The 19,307-nt window shown below is 34.6% G+C and overlaps 1 protein-coding gene across 1 annotated transcript in view; it reads left to right on the top strand.

Annotated features, from left to right (window-relative positions):
- The first annotated feature begins 6,729 nt into the window (after positions 1–6,729).
- Positions 6,730–19,307, top strand: part of LOC127801201 (putative recombination initiation defects 3) — a 29,563-nt gene continuing 16,985 nt past the window's right edge. The window contains exons 1-8 of the mRNA XM_052336109.1: positions 6,730–6,956; positions 7,052–7,229; positions 13,767–13,920; positions 14,152–14,286; positions 14,638–14,690; positions 14,792–14,986; positions 15,132–15,194; positions 15,293–15,336. Of these exons, the coding sequence (XP_052192069.1) occupies positions 6,892–6,956; positions 7,052–7,229; positions 13,767–13,920; positions 14,152–14,286; positions 14,638–14,690; positions 14,792–14,986; positions 15,132–15,194; positions 15,293–15,336 (887 nt within the window). The 5' untranslated portion in view covers positions 6,730–6,891. The remainder of the gene's footprint in view (positions 6,957–7,051; positions 7,230–13,766; positions 13,921–14,151; positions 14,287–14,637; positions 14,691–14,791; positions 14,987–15,131; positions 15,195–15,292; positions 15,337–19,307) is intronic.

Genomic DNA, 19,307 nt, shown 5'->3' with positions numbered 1-19,307 from the left:
CATTGTAAAACAGTTTGATTTTATTCATAACTATTTACTTGAAACTTTGGCTCAAAGTGATTTCCCAAATTATTGATTGTCTTTGAGCAATTTTGTTCACAATACTTCAAAGCTTGATTTCCTATTTAACAATTGATTGCGAAAGTGATTTGGGAAACCACTTTGAGCCAAATTCAGAAGTGCTTTTGTGTTCTCGATCATGCTTAATTCAATGCACATTTTTTTTTATTTGATCGAGCCTACTTGAATTTTATTCTAATTCAAAGTATACTATTCCACTAATTTGTCGTGTATTTCAACCATCTTCAAGCTCAAAGAATTTTTTATTTGCTAAGTGATTTTTGATAAACAAGTCTCCCGAGTTCATTGTAATCTCACCCAAAATACCCATTAAAGGGTTTAACCCAATTTGATTCAGTTTCATCGAATTTTGAGCTCAAAATAAAAAATTTGCTCTTTAATTTAGTGAAAATGATTTATTTGAGCAATTCTAGATAATTATGCTTTAACCCTATTTCTTTATAAATTCACCTCTAATCCTTTTAAATTCTTCTTGAATCTCCATAATTTTTTCAATTATCGCCAAACCCCTTTTTCAAATCTAATTTTAATTAATTTTGTACTAATTTTTTAATTTTTTTTAGTATTACACATAACTTTTGTGATATACATGATTTGTTTTTTTTTATTTTAACTAATACTTGGTAATAGACTATAAAGAGATTCAAGCACTTTATGATTCATTGTCCTCCTCGATACCCTTAATCATCTTTTATATATATTATCTATTTTGCCTAATATGGGCTAATAAGGAATGTGTGGATCCTACCACCCTTTCAGGGGACCGACACCTCTTTTTTCAAATTGATCATGTCGGGCAATTGCTATGTTACTCGATATAGGCAACATAACAAACATATATATATATATATATTAGGATCCATTTTTTATACAATTTTCTTATTTTAACCAATAGGTAAGAACTACTCAAATATAATAAATTTAGTATTCCAACCATAATTTTAAACTCTCATGGATATATTGACGTGCTTCTTTTATTTAATTAATTAAAAGAGTAAGTTTAATGTCAAGAGATGTATGAATGACAAAATAAATCAACTTGAATAGTGTAATATGTTCATCTTAACATAATCAACTATCAAATAACTATTTAAGGTATTGAAAATAGTAATAAACCCATGTTAGACTTTCTTGGGATTATTGTACTTACAAAGTCTTTCGTCGTGTGTGTTTTCGATTTCGACAAAAAAGATAAATCACATACGGGTCTTTGACTCTTGCGTAGGTCAAGTATTGAATTCATGACCTACTAATACTAATCTCAATTAATTACTTTGTCCATCATTTAACCTATGTCCTGGATTTATATTAGACTTTCTAAACAACATATCAATTCAACCACCTTTAAACATAAACATAAACGGTAATAATGTGGACGACACAAAATTTTTTAAAAAAAAAAATCAAGACTTGGGAGATACAAACTAAAGTATTTATCATATTGATGGTCAGTCAGTGATGTGGTTTATAACTCTTACAAATCTTGACCTGACCTGCCACATTGTGTAATAGAATAATGACATTCAAACCGTATGAAAATAGAGCTACATCAACAAATGGCCAGGCCAGGCCAGGCCAGCATTTAATTGGCAATTAATGGCTCCACCAAGCGCAATTCCTAACCCTTTTAAACCAAATATCGGTATCTCTGTCATTAAATTTGTTTGCTGTTGTATAGACGTGCGTGGGAAGGAAGGAAGGAAGGAAGGAAGCAGTGGGCCAACAAAACTAAGGTGTTGTTGTTCCACTATAATAATAAATTTATAAATAAAAAATTATTATATAAATTATTCAAATGATAAGTGATTATTAGGAGTATAAATAAAAAATTATTATATAAATTATTCGAATGATGAGTGATTATCGAGAGTGATAGGTGACTCTATTGGGGTGGAGCAACAGCAATGAATGACTCTTTCGGGGGTAGCAATAACAATGGATGCGTCTCTCGAGTGGATTGAGAGCGATTGATGACCTGTCTAAAAAAAAGATCGATTAGGGGTGCGGGTGATAATTACTATGCAGACCCTCCGATACTTAAGTTAGCATTTTAAAAATATAGAGTAGTCGAATGCAAGAAGGAAATGTGAGTGTGGGAGATAGCATACCAAATGGGGGGGGGGAGAGGGGGGAAGACTCCTCTATTTATAGAGATGGAAAAGGTAACCATGTGTCAAGTGACTCAATTTCTTCGAAAAGTAACTCGTATGTGATTTTAATCAGGTTTCGTGGGCGTGTCCATGGCACCCTGAGACAAAGTTACTAGGTGAGGGTCACTTAGGGGGTGCGAGTGTGAGCATGCGAGGGGTTGCGCAAGTGATGGGACTAGCAATGCGCAAGGCTGCGCTCATGGTCATACGAGTTGAGGGCACCTCACTTGAGGGTGCTAGTCGCGTGGGGTTGCTACAATGCCTATGTAGCGGGTCACGGCCATGCACGAGGATGGACCTGGGAGAGAGCTAACCCCCAGATTTATAGGTCATTTCAGTCCTCCTCTCTTCAAATGGGTCAACTCTACCAGGCAAATATGGTAGAGAGTTAAATTTGAGGGAAAGTTGTAAGCCGTGACTCGCCCTAACCAAAAAAAAAAAAAAATCTACCCTGCTGGCCACGTGACATTATCTATTTTCTTCAATTATTTTGTTTATTTTTGCCAATCCATTCTGTCCACTTGTTTAGGTAGGCATAGAGAAATTGAATTAAGCATTTGATTGATGAAGCGAATCTATGCGTTGAAATTTGTGGCTTCAATTAATCCCCGCCTGTCTTGGTTGGTCCCCACGCCAACTCAACTAATCCCTTGCTGGCCTTCAAATCACATACGTTTATGTGACTTGGATTATTCACTTCCTCTCTCTCAATTAGAAATCTCATGCCGGCCGAGTTTACAGATATATTTTATTGTAATCAAATGGTTTCTAATTACTTGTCATTTTCAATTTTCTTCTGCATGTCACGGTTGATGGGTCCACCACCTCAAAGATAAAGATAAAGATAAAGATGTAATTAATGATTTTGATAAATAATTTGAGCTTTGGTAGGTTTCCAAAGACTTGGAAAAAGTTTTAGTTAATTATATATGTACTTGATACTATGAAAGTCTTATCTGACTTTTAGGGTATTTGACAAATTCGATATTTTGTAGGTGAGCGCGTAAATTTAATTTTTTGTTTAATGGTTTGGGTAAATAGAATCCATATCCATTAATGTTTGGAGGTAGGCGTAAATCTAAAATTTAGGGGATGTATATACATATATGAGAAAAATATTTTTTTTAAAATGTCTTGGCATATATTTTTTTTATTAGGATGGGGTGTAAAATTATTTAGATATCCTCCATTATGTGTGTTTTATATGTGTGTGTATATATATATATATAATGAATGATATTTAATTAAATTCAGGGGCAGAACAAAATTTCATCCCTATATATAACGACAAAATTTAGTTCCGTCGCTAATACAAACTTTGGAAAAAATTCCATCACTATATATGGTGACAAAGAATTTTTGCCTCTAAAATCTTTTTTTCTCTCTCTAAATTCGAAATGCAACCAATTATGTGACCGTTTTAGCTAAGGAATGTTTGGCATTTGCGACGGATTATATTCCGTCTCTAATTAGCAATGAACCTAAAAATCTATTACTAAAAATTTAGCAACCCCTGCTAAAGTCATGAATGAAAATCCATTACTAAATAATTAGGGACGAAATTTTATACTTTTAGCAACAAATTTTTTTTTTGTCGCTAAAACATTATTTTTTTTTGTAATCTAAGCTAAAAAAGGAGAAAATATTACTGTCAACCAACTTGTAATGGCCAATTTTGCTTGATTGACAGCAATAAAAGAGAATAATGAGAGATCAAGGAAGTGAAAATGATGGAGACTAAAAGCTTTTGAATGTTGTGTTAAATATATTTTGTAATTTTTGTCTATTATTTTTTAAATTTATTTTTTAATAATAACTTTTTAATTAATTAAAAAAATAAAAATTCATGGTGGACAATGCGCCAGTACCCTTGACCATACATGGCTTGGCCACTGCTAATATTGTCATTTCAAGATTGTGTAGAATAGCTTGTCTCATAGTACAAGTAATGATTTTCTCATACTAGATCAATACATATTTTAATCCAACCCATGATGCATCATAGCATAAGGTGTAACCTCCAAATCTAAGTGATTGAGTCAACAAGCTAAGTGGTAGTTAAGTGCTTATTTAACTCCTCAAAACCCTTCTCACAAACATTGATTCGATCAAACTTTACATTTTTTTAAGTTAGGTGAATAAAAAATGTCATAATCTTAGAAAAATTCAAATAAAATGACAATAGTATATTGCTAACTCCAAAAAACTCTGTATCTCAATAACTTTGGTTGGTCTTGGTCATTCAGCCACCTTCTTAAGGTTAACCTGTATACCTTTACTAGGCAAAATGTGGCCAAATTAAGAATGCCACACTATTGAGCCTCAAAATTCACACTTTGAGAATTTAATATATAGTTAATTGTCAATAATGGTCTATAATACCACATGCAAGTGCTCCTCATCTGTCCTAAAGTTAACCAAAATGGCATCTATGAAAAAAAAAATGAAAAATTGATCCAAATAAGGCATAAACACCCTATGCATTGTATCCATGAATGTCATTAGGACATTTGTGAGCTCAAATGATCTGAACTAGGAACTTATTGTGTACAAAAAATGGGTTGAGGAATATCTTCTTTTCTCATGCTAAATTGATTGTATCTATATTGTGAATCAATCTTAACAAATCTCCTTGCACCTTCTAATTATTCAAATTAATAAATTATATATGCAAGCTAACATATACTAATTACAAATGATAACCTCATTTAATTGCCTATAATCAATGACGAATTTGTAAACTCTCATATTTCTTTTTCGTAAAAAAGCTCTGGTGCACCTCAAGATGATGTGCTAGATGGGCTTAATAAACCCTTCAATTGCTTTTCAACCTCAATTTTTTTAACCAAAGACATCCTGTATGGTGATCTCGATATAGGTCACATATTAAGGGCTAACTTGGTTTTCAACATGTTGGAGATTTTATTTTTTTAGATATATATACTTATTTGCTTTTCTTTGATATTCAAGAAATTGATTCGGATTTATAAAACTCAAAAGAAGTCAGTGATTTTTCTAAAAGTACTGGGATAGCAGTACAATTTTTAAAGGTTATATGTAAAATCTACTTAATTATAAGAAATTAAAACTTACATTTTACGAAGAATGAAAATAGTAAAATGAATATTGTCTAAAATATGGATGCCTTTAAATGACATATCGTTTTTGGGAATAGGAATATTAATATTGAAGCGTGAAGCGCAAGCAAAAGAAAGATTGCTCACCAATGGCTACGTTAGAAGCATTACGTATGGAATTAATGATTATTAGAACATGATAAGTGACGGGGACAACCATGGAGGATTCTCCAAATCCAAAGCACGAAAGGTCAGCGCGCAGAGAGAGAGAGGGGGAGAGAGGGGGAGAGAGAGGCACATGGCTCTCGCTTCCTTACGCAACCTTAAAAAGCATATTCCATAATACATTCTAATAATAATAATAATTAATAATAATCCACGATGGCCAAGGCAAAGCAACCCAATCAGGTCCAATTAGTTAAAATATTAAAATTTGTTAGGTTTTCTGTTTTGGTTAAAGAAAACAAGGCAAGGATGAGATCAACGCCAATTAGGATTCCAAGTTGCTATAATAATAATAATATTTGAAACTGACATAATAATGCTATATTTTAAGCAATATGTTATTGGAACAATCTCAATGACAGTTACGTTGTCGTTTGAACCAGTCTGCTTACTTACACTTTGTGTGCCGGTGGATCAGATCCTCTTGCCGAATACTATACTAGTCGTCGACGAGGTGGCCGCCTGCAGGGGTTTCGGGAGGGCCCGTTCTGAGCAGCCGATCCACTGCCAGGCCCAATTCTTTAATAGCTATATCTTTGTGTACTTAAATATCATGTAATTTCAGTCCAAAATTTTTATATGATTTAATAATTTCTTAAAAATAATTATTGAAATCACTGCCTTTGTGCAGCTCTCGGTGGTCGTGCCCTCAATTTTAACAAAAAAAATAAATTATAAGTGTAAGATTTCGCTTCACAGAGTCGGCTCATGAGAGTTAGGAGTCCTAGATCATTTAAAATTTAGATTTTTTTTAAAAAATAATAAAAAATATAAAAATTTTATTAGAGTCCATTTTTAATACTAAAATATTTATCATTAGAAATTTATTAGGGCCTATAAAAAATATTTTTAATGTTAAAATATTTAAATATTTTAACCATTAAATTTGACAAAAAAAATTTATTGGATCCCTTTATAGGCATGCTTTAAGTCGGCCCTGCGCCTTATTGCATAAAATAAGAATCGAATTCACGAATCACGAGTGCAAATCCAACATATTATTTGCCCCAACTCGACTATCACCTTAGACATTCTTTAAAATAATTCTTGTAATTTATTTGTTTTGTTTACAGTTTACTAATCTCTCCTTCTCCTTCTTCTTTTCCTTCCCCTTCAATTTAAAAATATCACACTTAAATCCGTAAATAGCGCTCAATTTTCCCGCCTATTTCTTGTAGGCTCAAAACACGCTCGTCTAAATAGGGCTTCAGCCAAACGCTTGATGCACGAAACCACCTCAAATTTTGGAGATTCGAGCGGTCCAGCTGATCACATCGAGTTGGATAAGCTATCGATCCCTTCATCAATATCTTAGGGTAAAAGCGAACCGTCCGAGCTCAGCAATTGGTTTTGATGAAATGAAGTTGAAGATCAACAAAGCTTGCGATCTCAGCGCCATTTCAGTTCTCCCTCCTCATTCAAGGTTCGATTCCTTCTTCGGAAACTACGTTCATATATGCATGGTATCCGTTGTTGTAGTTGAAATTGTGTTCTGTTTTGATGATGATGAGTGAGTAGGAGATCGAGCATCGTTTCGAATGGAGCGGGGACCTCGGCGGCTTTTGGCAGGAGCCAAATGTCTCAGATTCGCTCGCAGCCATCTCAACAGTCGTTTTCGCAGGGAGTTTCATCTCAGCATGGAATCTTCTCTCAGTTGTCGCAAAACTCTCTCGACGACGTTGTGACGAACGACCAGGTAGTGGAATTGTCAGATATGAATTCAAACTGATTTATCATAAATTCGTAATGAAATTAATTGAAATCTCGCGTCATTCATTTGCGTAGAGTTGGTTAGCAACCGTTTATGATGTTGTGGAGTGCATGTTCAATACTTATGCAGAGGAAATTTGAAATCCTGTTCAATACCATTCTGCATGGTATTTTTCCCAATTAAATCGGTCCACATATCATTATTCTTTTTTTATATGGCTGAGACGTTTTTTGCTCTGGTTTTCTGTCGTTGGTTTTTCTTTTTTGGTCTGCTTACCTTATCAATGTTAGAAGACTTAGCCTGATGTAACTACAATTGGCACCACTACTCAAATCAACTGATAGTAACTAAAATTTAGTAAATTATTGTTCTGCCTCTTAGTTTAGAGGATATAGGAGTTACATTAATACAGCATAAGCAAAACATTGGCCAAACGCGAATAAGGTGTTCGAGAAAAATATGAATCAAAGTTGTCATATTCATGGTTGGATATTGACCATTGGCAACGCTATTCTTCTGGTTCCGTTCAAAGTTTTGTTGCTTACATTTCTAGGATTCAGTCTTGCAAAATGACTTTGGATTCTTCACATTGCACTTTGTTTTATGGAAGTTATGTATGGTCTGCATGGGTGTTTGGTGCTGTTGGAATATCAAGAAAAAGAGATAAGAGTTGGGAAATCAAAATTCTGAATTCAGATGAGACTAAGAGATTTGTTGGAGATAAGGAAAGATTACAAAAGAATAAATTGATAAAGAGATAAGGTTCCTAAGAAAAAGAAGACAGTTGATTACAAGTGATAATTCCAACTTTAGTGATAAACTTTATCCTTTAAAGATATTCAATTTTTTCCTGTTTTTAGGAGATGTTGTAGAAGAATTCTTGTATATATATCCCATTTGTAAGTTCAATAATGTATTGAAGCAGTTTTTCCATTTTAATCAAGTAAACCTTTTTCCTCTCTAGTTGAGTATTCATCCTAAGTTGCTTCAATCAGCTGGTTTTTTCTGTTTTGTTCATGGTACCAGAGCCAACAATCCTATTGGCCGATTCCTTCCCCTCCGGTTATGTCATCTAAACTTATCGGTTCCTATGCTTATGGTGGATAATTCCTCTTCCTCTGACAATCTTTGCCACCTCTTTGATCCCTGATGCACCATCTCAGTCTATGACTTCCATCCCTTCAAACCTTGATTTTCATTCCCTTCAAATTACCCAACATAGATTGAATGGGACAAATTTTCTGGAATGGTTTTAATCAGTCTTGTTGGTAATGAAGCGTACAGGAAAAGTAGGCTATCCTGATGGATCTCTTCCCATGCCTCCTAAAACAACACCTAACTATTTAACCTGGGATGTTGAGAATTCTATTGTTATGGCTTGGCTCATAAATTCTATGGAGCCAAAAATAGGAAGGACTTACCTATTATACAAACTTGCAAAGGATATTTGGACAGCAGTACAAGAAAACTATTCAGACCTTGAAAACACCTCATAATGCTTTGAGATTCGATCAGCCATTAGGACTACTCGACAAGGTAATATGCCAGTGACTGAATATTACAATGTTTTAATAGCATTATGACAGGAAATGGATCTATTCTATGACATAAATTGTCACTGTTCTGAAGATAGTGCCAAATACGTCAAGATGCTTGAGCAGGAAAGAGTGATTTTTTGCATGGACTCAGCAAGGACTTGGATGAAGTTCGTGGCCGACTCCTAGGTTCTAAACCTTTTCCCTCCATTTGTGAGGCCTTTGCTAAAATTAGAAGAGAGGAAAGCCTCAAGAAGGTGATGCTTAACAACTCATCTCCTCTAGATATAGGTATTCAAAACTTTGCTTTGGCAGTTCATCAGAACAGTCCATCCCATCAGAAAAATCAGAAGAATAAAGACAAGAACCTATGGTGTGATTACTGCAACAAACCTAATCACACTAGGGAGACTTGTTGGAAACTGCATGGAAAACCTACAAATTGGAAATCAAAGAATCAAAGGGACCAATCTAAGCTGGTCTATGTTACCAAATCAGTTCCGGCAGATAAGAAACCTGGCAATACTCCTCCATTTACTGCAGAACATATGGGGATTTTGAAAAATCTTTTATCTCAATCCAAGGTATCTAAAGAACCTAAACATATAGTCTCTAATGTTGTAGTTGCTCAACGAGGCAATTTTCAGTTCTCTTTGTTATCTCACTGAAATTCTGAAAATATGTGGATTATAGATTTAGGAGCATCAGATCATATGACCAGCTGTTCCTTCCTATTTTCTACATATGAGAAATGTAATGATAATGCCCAAGTTGTAGTAGCAGATGGCAGTGTGACTAGTGCAGCCAGAAAAAGAGATATTAAATTGCCAGGATTAATACTTTTGTCCGTTTTACATGTTCTGAATATCAACTACAATATTATATCAGTTAGTAAATTGACTAGAGATATGCAGTGTGTAGTTAAGTTTTCTTCTTCTTCTTGTGTTTTTCAGGACCTAATTTTAGGGTAGATGATTGGCAATGCTGAAGGAAAAAATGGTCTCTATTTTCTGTCCAATCCCACTCCTTACAGATCTTTTAATTCATTTTCTTTGTCTCATTGTGATATTATGTTGTGGCATAAGCGATTAGGTCATCTTAATTTTGTTTACCTAAAACGCTTGTACCCTAGATTATTTGGTAATAAAGACATTGTTTCTTTTAATTGTGAACAGTGTGCTTTTGCCAAACAATCTTGTAATTCTCATCCTTCTCACACTTTTAAACCTTCCATACCATTCCCTCTTATTCACAGTGATATTTGGGGACCAACTTGGGTTCCAACCTTAACTAGTACTTGCTGGCTTATTACTTTTATAATTTTATTGATGATCACTCAAGAGTGTGTTGGGTTTATCTAATGAAAAACAAGTCTAAAGCCAGTGCAATTTTTATTCGGTTTCATAAACTTGTTAAAAAATTGTTTTAATCCTCTATTCATATTCTCAAATTGGATAATGGGATGGAATACTTTGGCCCAAATTTCACAAAATACCGTTCCGGTCATGGTATTTTTCATTAAAGCTTTTGCCTTTACACCCCACAGCAAAATGAGATAGCTGAAAGAAAAAACAGACACCTCCTTGAAGTTGCTAGATTCATTATGTTCTCTAGCAATGTTCCTAACTCTTTCTAGAGGGAAGCTTTGTTAACTACTGCATACCTAATTAATAGGCTTCCTTCTAAAACCCTTAATTTCAAAACTCCTTGGAGTTGTTTGCTGAAAATCTTTCCTAACATCCGCATTCTTAACTCTCTTACCCTAGGGGTCTTTGGCTGCACTACTTTTGTTCATATTCAATCTATACATCAGGGTAAACTAGATAGAAAAAAAAGTTTTAAAATGTGTTTTTGTTGGTTATTCCCCAACACAGCAAGGGTGTAAGTGTTATTCTCCTATGGCCAAACAATTCTATGTGTCCTGTGATGTTTTCTTCCTTAAACATCAACCTTACTACTCCCCTACTTCTCTTCATGGGGAGATATCTACAGAAAAGAAGCATTGGGACCTGTCTCTATCTCTTCCTATTGTTATGCTTCTCATTGTTTCTACAAATCCTTCTCCATTTAATGAGCCAAATGTTCCTGCTAAATCTGCCACTGAACATATTCAAGAATTACGTGCAAGGGGAGCAGAAAATTCTATTAATCCACCTCAACCCTCTGATCAACCCCTTAAAGTCTATTCAAGGAGACCTAAAATTTCTTCTCAAATTCAATCATTTAAACTGAATGTAGGTTCTAACTTGGAAGAAACTCAAATTGAGGATGATCTTGGCGTGCCTATTGCTATAAGGAAGGGAGTGAGGTCTTGCACCAAACATCCTATCTCAAACTATCTTACTTATGCTAAGATATCTCCAAAGCATAGGGCATTCACTGCTTCAGTTGATGAGGTAAAAGTTCCTAAAAATATATAGCAGGTTTTGGAAAATCACAAGTGGAAAAAGGTTGTATTAGAGGAAATGAAGGCCTTGGTTGACAACCAAACTTGGGACATTGTGGAGCTACCTAAAGACAAGAAAATAGTGGGCTGCAAGTGGATATTTACAGTAAAATATAATGCTGATGGAAAAATTGACAGTTACAAGGCAAGGTTGGTTGCAATGGGGTTTACTCAAACATATGTAATAGATTATGAAGAGACTTTTTCCCTTGTAGCTAAATTGAATCCCATTAGAGTATTATTGTCTATGGCTGCAAATTTGGATTGGTAACTTCACCAATTAGACATAAAGAATGCCTTCTTGAATGGAAGTTTGGAGGAAGAAGTTTTCATGCGAATACCTCCCAGTTTTGAATCATCTGAAAATCAAAGTAAGGCATGCAAACTAAAGAAGGTCCTTTATGGTCTAAAGTAGTCACCTTAGGTATGGTTTACAAAATTTAGTGCAACTATGAAGAAGCTTGGCTATCAACAGGGGCAAGCTTATCACACTTTGTTTATCAAGCAAACTAAAAATGGAAAATCTATTCTAATCGTATATGCGGATGACATGATTCTTACAGGTGATGATGTCACAGGGATTCAACAACTAAAAGAGTGTCTACAAACTGAGTTTAAAGTGAAAGACCTTGGAACACTTAAATACTTCCTTGGCATGGAAGTAGCAAGGACTAAAAAAGGTATTTTTATCACTCAAAGAAAATATACTCTAGATCTTCTCACTGAAATAGGGAAAATAGATTGTAGACCTACAAGTACTTCTTTGGAACAGAATTGGAAATCAAGGAGCACAAAGGCTGATTATCTTGTGGACAAGGCAAGATACCAAAGACTGGTAGGAAAATTGATCTATCTATCTCTAACAAGACCAGATATTGCATTTAGTGTGAGTGTTGTAAGTCAGTTTATGCATGCTCCTACACAAAGGCATTTAGATGTAGCAAATGATATTCTCAAATATCGCAAGGGTACACCAGGAAAGGGCCTATTGTTCAAAAAATGTGACAATCATGAAATTGAATGCTATATTGATGTAGATTGAGTAGGAGCCATTGAAGGCAGTAAAACTATTTCAGGATATTGCACTAAATTATGGGGATACATAGTTGGAGTAAAAAGTAGTCAGTGGTAGATAGAAGCAGTGTAGAAGCAGAGTGTAAAGCAATTGCTCAAGGAATATGTGAATTAATCTAGTTGGAAAGACTGATACACGACTTAAAGATATCATGGGGTGCACCTATGAAACTATATAGTGACAGCAAATTAGCCATTAGTATAGTTCACAATCCAATTTAACATGATAGGATGAAGCATATAAGGATTGATTGCACTTCATCAAGATTGAAATTGAAAAAAGGAATAGTTATCCTCTCATACATTCCAACTCAAGATCAAGAGGCTGATATTCTATCTAAAGCTATGTCCAGGCCAAGTTTTGAAGTGTAATTAACAAGCTAGGAATGATTAATATATATTTACCAGCTTGAGGGGGACTGTTGGAATATCAAGAAAAAGAGATATGAGTTGGGAAATCAAAATTCTGAATTCAGATGAGACTAAGAGATAAGGTTGGTTGGAGATAAGGAAAGATTACAAAAGATTAAATTGATAAAGAGAAAAGGTTCCTAAGAAAAAGGAGGCGGTTGATTAGAAGTTATAATTCCAACTTTAGTGATAAACTTTATCTTTTAAAGATATTCAATTTTTTACCTGTTTTTAGGAGATGTAGAAGAATTCTTGTTTATATATCACATTCGTAAGTTCAATAATGTATTGAAGCAGTTTTTCCATTTTAATCGAGTAAACCTTTTTCCTCTCTATTCGAGTATTCATCCTAAGTTTCTTCAATCAGCTGGTTTTTTCTGTTTTGTTCAGGTGCAAAAACGAAAATGCAATATGTTTCCAGTGAAATTTTTAGGGGAAACAATTTGCAGGAAATATCTAAAAACAATTACTGAATGGACTTTGATCCTACAGGACATTGCAACTTTGTTGCTATTCAAATGTTTTTTTATGCTATTTAGTATTTTGGTATCTTCTTTGCTTTCTCAGCTCAGCTAAAATCATTCTTTTTTGTAGTTGACATTGTTTTAATTGAATTATGAGAAAAAATAATAAGGTTTGCATTTTTTCGTGATCTTCAAATGGTTCATTCATGCTGATATTAGCTTCAATTCTGTTCTCTGTTACCTCTATTGTCCCACATTTCTTATCTGCCTCCTTTCCCTTATCAATGTCTTAATAACATTGGACCTGTGAACTTCATTTGTTGTAAATTTTAGATATATTGACATTCCAGCTTCTATGGGATGCATTATATCCTTCAAGTTCTGAAACTGTGAAACCCACTCAACAAGAAGTTTCATTCTTTTTGTAATTTTCAGTTCTTCTTGAAAAAGTTCCCAATAAATAATTGTTGGTTAAGTGCCTTGTTGCCAATGCTTAATAAGATGCAAGAAAATTGTATTTTACACTGAACAATTGTTTTTGGCCTTTTCTTCTTAGTGGACCTGTATTTATTTTCCTTTGTTGCTTTTATAGAGGCCTGGTTCTCAAGAAAGAGAGAATTCAGTGAAGAAGGTTTCTTGCTTGCCCCCTGTCAACTACTCTCGTGATGAGAGTCAATTGGCAATCTCAAGATCCTCCACCAATCTAATGCGCAGATGGAGCTCTAGTTCTCCTGCAGATCACAGATGTAAGTATGTAGCCAATGAATAAGCTCATTTAATTTTGTAAAATTCATGAATTTCATCCTCACAAGCAAGATCTGGAAAAAACTCCATGTATGCAAATCGACTTCCAAAATTTTGTAATGGTGACTGATTATCTAGCTTTTTACCTCTGTAAACTACGAAGCCAACAATGTGACTCATGCATGGTTGAGTCTTTACTCTGCCTTTTCGTGTTTGTGTTTTTGCTTGAGCAGGTCAGACAAGCGAAGAACTTGAACGCAGAATTGCAATTGTGGAAACTTCATTAAATAGATTGGGGATGATATTGGATTGTGTTCAGAGTGACATCATGCAAGTAAACAAGGGGACAAAGGAAGTATTATTGGAGAGTAAGTAAGATGGTTGAAGAGCAAATATTTCAAATTTAAACACCAACTGTTAAGCAATACTATATGTTGGGTTTGACCTCGTAACTTGAAAACCTATTGAGGGACCTGAGTCTTTAATTGCTGTTGGTAACAACTCAATCTTTCTTCTTCAGGGTGTTTAGAAATGAAACATTTGATGTGATTGTTACTCAATTGTACAAGCTTGTCTGAAACTTACATCTGGAAAAGAAGTTAGGCTCTGAACAACAGTAGATCAGATCAGAGAGAGAGAGAGAGAGAGTTATATTTACTTCTTGGTGCAACTTAACTTCTGCCTAAATCAGTTTGTATCAATTATCTTTTTGCATTCAGTGGAAGGCATGCGGCAGAAGTTGGTGGCTAATGATAATTTGCTGCAGCTAATGGTAAAAGCTCGATAATTTACCCCATATATTGTTTTAAACTGCTGATTGTTTGGATGAAAATGGAGGCACACTTTCTGACATAGTTGAGAATTGATAATCAGAACAAGGGTCAAGAAGATATGAAAAACAACCTCGTTGGGGGCCTAAAATCCATTTCTGATCAAGTCAGCCAGGACACATATCGCGAGGGGTTAAAGGAGTCCCTTTCAATCGTATCAGATTTACCAGAGCAGATTGATCTATGGTTGCAAAAATTGAAATCTGAACTCTGCACGACAGTAATGCAAGAATTGCAGGCATGTACATGTTAGTTGCATAGGCAGAAAATTGAAATTACAAATGATGTCATGTCTTTCTCTGAGTGCAAAGGGATTGTGTTTTTGTCCTGCTGATAATTGCTACTTCCAGAATTTTTTACTTCTTCATAATTCTCACTTGCAGGCAATTCCTTGCAGCTTGAGAATACCCAGCCAAAAGCTTCAAAGTCCCACTGTTTCCCCAGAAGTAGTATATTGTTCTTATCAGACCATATATCAGCTTCTCCTATAACTGTTCATTTGAAGAAAAGTTTTCAATAAGCTTTTATGCTTTCAAATTTGCAGGATAATCATCGTGCCGCTCCCTTATGGATGGCACCTGTCAAGAAGTATGGCGATGACACATGATTTTCCCCTCTACCTTTTAGCATTCTTTGTTATGTTCTGTTTGATTAAACAACTAATGACTAATTTAATACTCTCAACCCTCTATCGTCACTGGTTGACTTAATTGTTCTTTTCCGTTGAGATTAAATTTAAGATGATCTTTTTATTAAAAAAAAAAAGACTAAGATGACATTTTACAACTAGAGTTGGACAGACGCACACTCAAAGATGCAATATATGAGGATAGGGCAGGAAACTTTGAGATAGAAATGAACAGCATTTACTGCACATTTTGTGGATCCAAAATGCCTGATATGCAGGTTCTCAAATGACTAATACTGAATGGTTTAGGGTACTATCATTTTATTTATTTATTTATTTTCCTGTTAAACTACTGATATAAGATTCATCATGTGCGATTATTGTTTTCTTCTGTCACAATCCATAATCTATTTCCAAATATAATAGAAATAAAATTTATACCATTGCTTGTTGTATGCTTAAAGAATGAGTTTAAGTTCTCTTGTTTAATTTAATTTAACTGTATAGGATATCTTCAAGGATCTAAATACCACAGAAACTTCGGAGTGCCATCTTGAGTTGATGATGTCTCTTGGTGCATCATAAAGATACATGGGCCAAGTGCAGTACTAGCTACTTGAAATTTAAAATTCAAGTACTTTCATTAATTAATTAAGAGCTACTTAGTTGACTGAAAGAATTTCTCAGCATCAGCCTTTGCCAAATGCTTTTCTTTTTTAATGTACAATGAGCACATAATAAGTTGACTGGCATGTCTGATTGTTTTTCCTCCAGTTACATTGGAATACCCAGGAGTAGGGTAAGACAAAACATTCCTGTGATAAAGATCAGAATACTGAAATAATACATTTTTATAGCTAGTTTACTTTTATTTCCATTTTTAATGTTGTTGCTGCAATTTAAATCAAGTACTTCATAGCTAAGAGCTAGTTCGTTCCTAATGAGAAACCTTTAGCATAAACCTCTATCAAATGTTTCATCTGGTATGGGCACATAATAGAATGACAAGCGACCTCCAATTGTCCTCTCTCCTTCTAGGTTGGAGTCAATGTTTTAAAAGAGGTTTCTAAGGGCACTCTAAGCACTGCATGCTTAAGGTTTTTTGTGGGAAGTTCGGTGACTTTAGCTGAGCGCGATCAAAGTTTGCTTTAGAAATATGCTTGGTTTTTTTTTTTAATCAGTCAATATAAATAGTTGAATTTGTTTAAATTTTTGTGTTGATGTGGCTTATTGAATGGATAAAATCATGCATACATTTAAACTAAAAATGACTGTATTTATTGTGCAAAAAGTATTGATAGAAACATGTAATTAGGAGTAAATTAGGGATTGATAATATATTCTTGATTGTTGTAATTTAGGGATTGATTCTTGGTTGCTGTAAACTATAGATTGTTGATTGATTGTAAATTAAGGATTGATTATTTGGGGATTGTTGTAAATTAGAGATTAATTGATTAGGGATAGGTGTAACTAGGGATGATTTTTTTTTTTTCCTTTGCGTGTTTTTTATGATTGAATGAACTTGTAAACAAGTATAAAATTTAAATGTTGGAATATCGAGAATAAAGAATAAAGTGATAATGTTGGAAAATTAATCTTGATTATTTCTCTAATGGCCAAGAACTAAGTGATAAGGTTGATTGGAGATAAGTGAGGATTACAAAGATTAAAGTGATAAGGTTATGAGATTAAAGGAGGCGGCAGTTGACAAGAGATAATTCTAACTCAGTTGATAAACTTTATCTTCTAATATAAATTTAAAATTTTTTCATGTTTTTCAGGAGATGTTGTAGAGGATTTCTTGTATATATAGTCCATACATGAGTTCAATAAAAGATCAAACAAGCTTTCCATTCAATCAAGTAAGCCTTCCCTTCGAGTAATCTTTCCAAGTTACTTAAGTAAGTTTTCTACTTACTCGAGTAATCTTTCTTAGTTATTCGAGTAAGCTTCCACATTACTTGAGCAAGGTTTCCTAGTTACTCGAGTGAGTTGTTTCAATTCTTTAACTTATTTCATTTTTATTCATGGTATTCGAGCCATTGACTCTATAGGTCGATTTCTTCCTTGGTGGACAACACCTCCACTTTTGGCAATCCTTCTGTGACTCCTTTGATATGTGATATTCCATCTCAGCCTATACCTTCCATACCCTCTGATGTAGGACGAGAATTGTCCCACATTGGCTATTCAACCAGCGAACATGAGCCTTATATGTGGGTGTGCCCCTCCCCCTGGTAGTTGTAGTTTTTGAGGGTGCATGCTCCTTTATCACCCTCAAACCTTGATTTCCATTCCCTTCAAATCACCCAACATAGATTAAATGGGACTAATTTTTGAGAATGGTTTCAATCAATATTGTTGGTTATGAAGAGTAAAGGAAAAGTTGGCTATCTTGATGGCTCAATTCCCATGCCTCCAACAACGGCACCTCACTACTCAACTTGGGATGCCAAGAATTCGATTGTGATGGCTTGGCTCATCGATTCCATGGAGCTAAAGATAGGAAAGACATCCGTTTTACGAAACAACAAAGGACATTTGGATAGCTTTTCAAGAAATTATTCAAACCTAGGAAACACCTCACAATGCTTTGAGATTTGATCTGCCATTAAGACTACTCGACAAGGTATTATGTTAGTTACTGAATATTACAATGTCTTAACATAATTGTGGCAAGAAATGGATCGATTTTATGGCATAAATTGACATTGTTTTGAAAATAGTGCCAAATATGCCAAGATGCTTGAGAAGGAGTGAGTGTTTGATTTCTTGCATGGACTCAACAAGGACATGGATGAAGCACGTGGTCGACTCCTAGGTTCTAAACCTTTTCCCTCTATTTGTGAGGCCTTTGCTAAAATTAGAAGAGAGGAAAGCCGAAAGAAAGTGATGCTTAACAACTCATCTCTTTAAATTCTAGGCATAGACATTCAAAATTTTGCCTTGGCAGTACATCACAACGGTCCATCTCACCAGAAAACTCAAAAGGGTAAAGATGAGAACCTTTGGTGTGATTATTGTAATAAACCTAATCATACTAGGGAAACTTCATGATAAACTTACGAATTGGAAGTCAAAAAATAAGTGCAACCAACCTAAGCTTGCCTATGCTACAAAATCATTACCTGTAGATGAGAAGCCTAGCATTCTCCTCCATTTACTGTAGAACAAATGGAGATTTTGAAAACCCTATTTTCCCAATCCAAGGTCTCTAAGGAACCTAAACCTACAATCTCTAATGTTGCACTCTCAATTGCTCAACGAAGTAAATTTCACAACTCTTTGTTATCTCAATTTTTTTTTGAAAATGTGTGGATTATAGACTAAGGAGCATCAGATCACATGACCAGCTGTGCCTCCCAATTTTTTACCCATGAGAAATGTATTGATAATGCCACAGTGGCAGTGGCAGATGGCAATTTGATTAGTATAGTTGGTAAAAGAGATGTTAAGTTGACAGCATTAACACTTTTGTCAGTTCTACATGTTCCTAACATTAATTGCAAGCTAATATTAGTTGGTAAGTTGACTAGAGATATAAACTATTCAGTTAAGTTCTCCTCTTCTTCTTGTGTTTTTCAGGACTTGTTTTTAGGGACGATAATTGGCAATGCTGAAGGAAAAAATGGTCTCTACTTCCTATCCAATCCCACTCCTCATAGATCCCTTAATTTAGTTTCTATGTCCCATTATGATGGTATGTTGTGACACAAGCGATTAGGTCATCCTAGCTTTGTTTACCTAAAATGCTTGTACCCATAATTATTTGGAAATAAAGAAAATGGTTCTTTTAAATGTGAACAGGGTATTCTTGCTAAACATTATCGTATTTCTCATCCTTCTCACACATATACAGCTTCCAAACCATTTCATCTTCTTCATAGTGATATTTGGTGACTAGCTCGAGTTCCAACCTTAATTGGTA

The sequence above is a fragment of the Diospyros lotus genome, chromosome 5, assembly GCF_014633365.1.
Source record: "Diospyros lotus cultivar Yz01 chromosome 5, ASM1463336v1, whole genome shotgun sequence".
Taxonomy (NCBI): Eukaryota; Viridiplantae; Streptophyta; class Magnoliopsida; order Ericales; family Ebenaceae; genus Diospyros; species Diospyros lotus.
This window is presented reverse-complemented; position numbering and strand designations above follow the sequence as displayed.